The sequence below is a fragment of the Manis javanica genome, chromosome 2 (genome assembly GCF_040802235.1).
Source record: "Manis javanica isolate MJ-LG chromosome 2, MJ_LKY, whole genome shotgun sequence".
Lineage (NCBI taxonomy): Eukaryota > Metazoa > Chordata > Mammalia > Pholidota > Manidae > Manis > Manis javanica.
The window spans coordinates 145,654,795-145,658,137 of NC_133157.1; the positions used below are offsets into that span (position 1 = coordinate 145,654,795).

The 3,343-nt window shown below is 33.9% G+C and overlaps 1 protein-coding gene across 1 annotated transcript; it reads right to left on the bottom strand.

The window, feature by feature from the left end:
* Positions 1-562: 562 nt before the first annotated feature.
* Positions 563-2,528, bottom strand: LOC140845253 (ankyrin repeat domain-containing protein 26-like). The gene is made up of 2 exons (XM_073219210.1): positions 2,465-2,528; positions 563-1,780 (listed from the first exon to the last, which is right to left on the bottom strand). Exons 1-2 carry the CDS (start codon positions 2,513-2,515, stop codon positions 911-913), a joined length of 921 nt encoding a protein of 306 aa, XP_073075311.1. The 5' UTR covers positions 2,516-2,528; the 3' UTR covers positions 563-910.
* Positions 2,529-3,343: the final 815 nt, after the last annotated feature.

Consider the following 3,343-nt stretch of genomic DNA (forward strand, 5'->3'; position numbering starts at 1 on the left):
TTTTCCTAGTAACTTAAACTGACTTCAGAGTTCCTCACATACTGAATCCTCTGTGTGAGTCCTTGCAACAGATCCCCATCTGAGAATAAATGTGAAGTCATGTCAGTGGGACTCAGGCCCTAGGTAACCAGGCCTCTACCTGCCTCCCTGACCTTGGCTCCTATAATGCACTCCATTCCTGCTATAGACAAATCCTGCTGCCACTGCACATTAGTCTGAAAAAGAGCTCCAATCACAGACAGTTACAGTTCTCTTTGTACTGGACACACTTATTATATCCAGTAAGTTTGTTATGTACTAACCTACATTACTCCTTGAAATGAGAATTGTGAGCAAACTATTTGTAAATAAGTTTGAAGTAGATTTTAAATAGCAATGGGAAAAATCAAATATGTTTTTTTGCTATATGTCACCACATTTGTCTTAAAATATGATGTTTTGGAGAGCAGATGCCTTTGAAAAGGTCATAATACATGATTTCAGACTAAAATGTTTCCAAATTTAATTCAAATTGACATGAATCACAATAAAATTACACCAACTGAAAATGTATAAAAGCTACTGAAGGAAAAGGACTGTGACATACAGCATCGGCCCTTCATCTCATCTGGGAAATCTGGAATAACTGTCAAGGTGATCCACTTGATTGAATCTAGAGGTTCATTTTAAGTATGAGCATTTCCACTTATCTGCTTCATCACGGTATTAAAATGTGATGACACAAAGACTAAAATTATTTAAGCAGTGTAAGACTAAATTATAAATGAACATAGTCAACACAAATGTCTTTCTTCAAAACAAAGCACCTGCCAAATTAATTTTTTTGCTGGCTACAAGCATGCCTTTAAGATATTTATAGTCTATATCCTTTTTATATTCAATAGACTCAACACTTTTCCATAATCAAATATTACTTTGAATTTTCTTTCAGGAATTTTGAAAAATGTTTATTTTCCTGGATACTTACTTCTAGTTCTCTTTTCTCATTTTCACCTTGTTTCATTCTTTCTTTGAGACGATTAAAATCATCGAGTAATTCTTTATTCCTTCCTTCTAGGGTAAGATATTTTTCCCTTTCAGTTTGGAGTTCATTTTTAGCTTTGTTCTGAGCAGTATTCAGTTGCTGTCGGAGCAACTCATTTTCACTTTGTAGTTGAGATAATCTGTTTTCTAAGAACTCCTGCTTTCTGATGTATTTATTCAGTTTATCTTGTTTGTTCTCATACTTGTGTTCACTGTTCTTCTTTTGACAGGGTATGTGGCTTAGGTCTCTTTGCACACTTTCTAAGTCCAAAGTCTTTTCTCTAAGGGCATCTCTGGTGTGACTCAGCTCAATTTCCAGGCTACTGACTTTACGTTCAGCTTTAGAAAGCTGTTGAGAAAGAATGCTCATGTTTTCTTCCTGACTAGACAGAAACCACTCATTTCTTGCTCTAAGACTATGGAAAGCAAATCCTAGTTCTCTTTCTGATGCCTGACTTTGCTCATGATCACGGGTAGCAGTAGACAGTCTAGAATTGTCTGATACAACTACTTCTGTCTCCAATCTTTCTTTGCTTGCTTTTTCATTCTGCAACTTAGAATGTAGCATTGTATTCTCAGATGTCAGGAAGTCAAGCCGTCCACCATACTGGAACATTACTTTTGTAGATGTTTCCTTAATCACTGTTTTCTTTTGAAGATCATCTTTTTCTTTTATAATTTCAGTGTCCTCAAGATATTTCTTTTCTTTCTGATTTTTCATTGCTTGTGTTTCTGGTTTTAGCATGGCAATTTTATCCTGCAACATGTAGATTTTAAGCAATAGATGTTCATGACTATCAGAAATCTAAGTAAAAGGAGACTTTCAGCTAGCACTCAATTAAAAGACTTATCATGATTTCCTCTGAAAATAGGGGACAAGCTGAATGTTTATACAATGAAAAATTTTGTGATTAATGGATATCCAACTGAAAAAAAACTAAGTTGGATCCAAATCTCAAACTTTACTCAAAATTTAACTGAAGAATTACGACTCAGAAGGCATAAACTAGAATAATAATGAATCTAGCTACACTGAAAAATTGACTTCAAAGTCTGAAATCTAACCAATTCAGTTACCCTAGAGTAAGAGCCTTAGATCGGCATATATTTGGGCATATTTTATTTCCTAAAATTCTTTTTCCTAAAGATCACCAAACTTCTGCTTTAACTCATTTGTGATGAGTTTTAAATTATTTTTTTTACTCAATTTGCCTAGTTTGATCCACATTTCCTCACACTTTTGCATGAGGAAGACCTGAATATATAGATGTATTCTATGACATTTCTCATTCATTTTTGCAAGTAGTAAAATTTTAGACTTCCTATGAAGTGATCTATTGACTCTGAAGGACTAGTTGAAAAGGTAATTTCATTTAAACTATGTTACAACATTAAAGAATAGTCAACAATATTAAACCAGAAATTAAAATTTTTTATATACCTGTTGGTGGTTATAGTCACTTCCATCAGGCCGTTCTTTCTTTGACATCATTATGACGTCTTGTTCTGCTGACAAATTGATATATTCAGTTAAATTGAACTACAACAGAATGGTTCAATAAAAGCCATACTCTTAAACAAAGAGAAAATAACATTTTATCAATTGAGAGTTTAAATTAAGCTTCATCTTTATCTGAATACTTATTTAGGAAATATTTCTAACTTATACACAACTTCAACAAACACTTGGGAAATACTAGAAATTGCCAGGATAAATGCATACAAACATGTAAAAGCCTCATTCAAAAATCCATCCATCTAACATCAAACAAAATAATCAGAAAAAAAACCAAAATTTAAAAATGCAGAAGAAACATATAAAGCCACAAGATACTCTCTTTTCTACCTCAAAAGTGTACGATCTTAACAACATGCTAGGCTTCAGCTACATTATTCAGGAACCAAAATTATTACTTTCTATGACTTTATTGGGGTATACACCACCCCTCCTTTACCTGAAATGTTTGGCTGCACTATTATTGACAAACTCCTCTTCCTCTTACAAGATTCACACTGCTGTACAAAGCCCTCCCCTACTATGGCTGTCTTTCCCCCTATGAATAGGTGTTTCTTTGGGCCTACCTTAGTGTTTTATACATTTCTCTTGTATGTCTTTACCATAAGAGCCATAAATTATCATCTACGTGTTTGTCCCCTTTGCTCCGAAACTATAGGGGAGAGTCTTGTAAATCATCTTTGTATAAATAGTCATTAGTTACTTTACTCAACTGTTATTTATTGAGATCCAGCTAAATACTTGAAGGTTTAAAGAAGACCGTGGACAACAGGAATCAGGAACGGGTTTTTAGAGATAATGCCT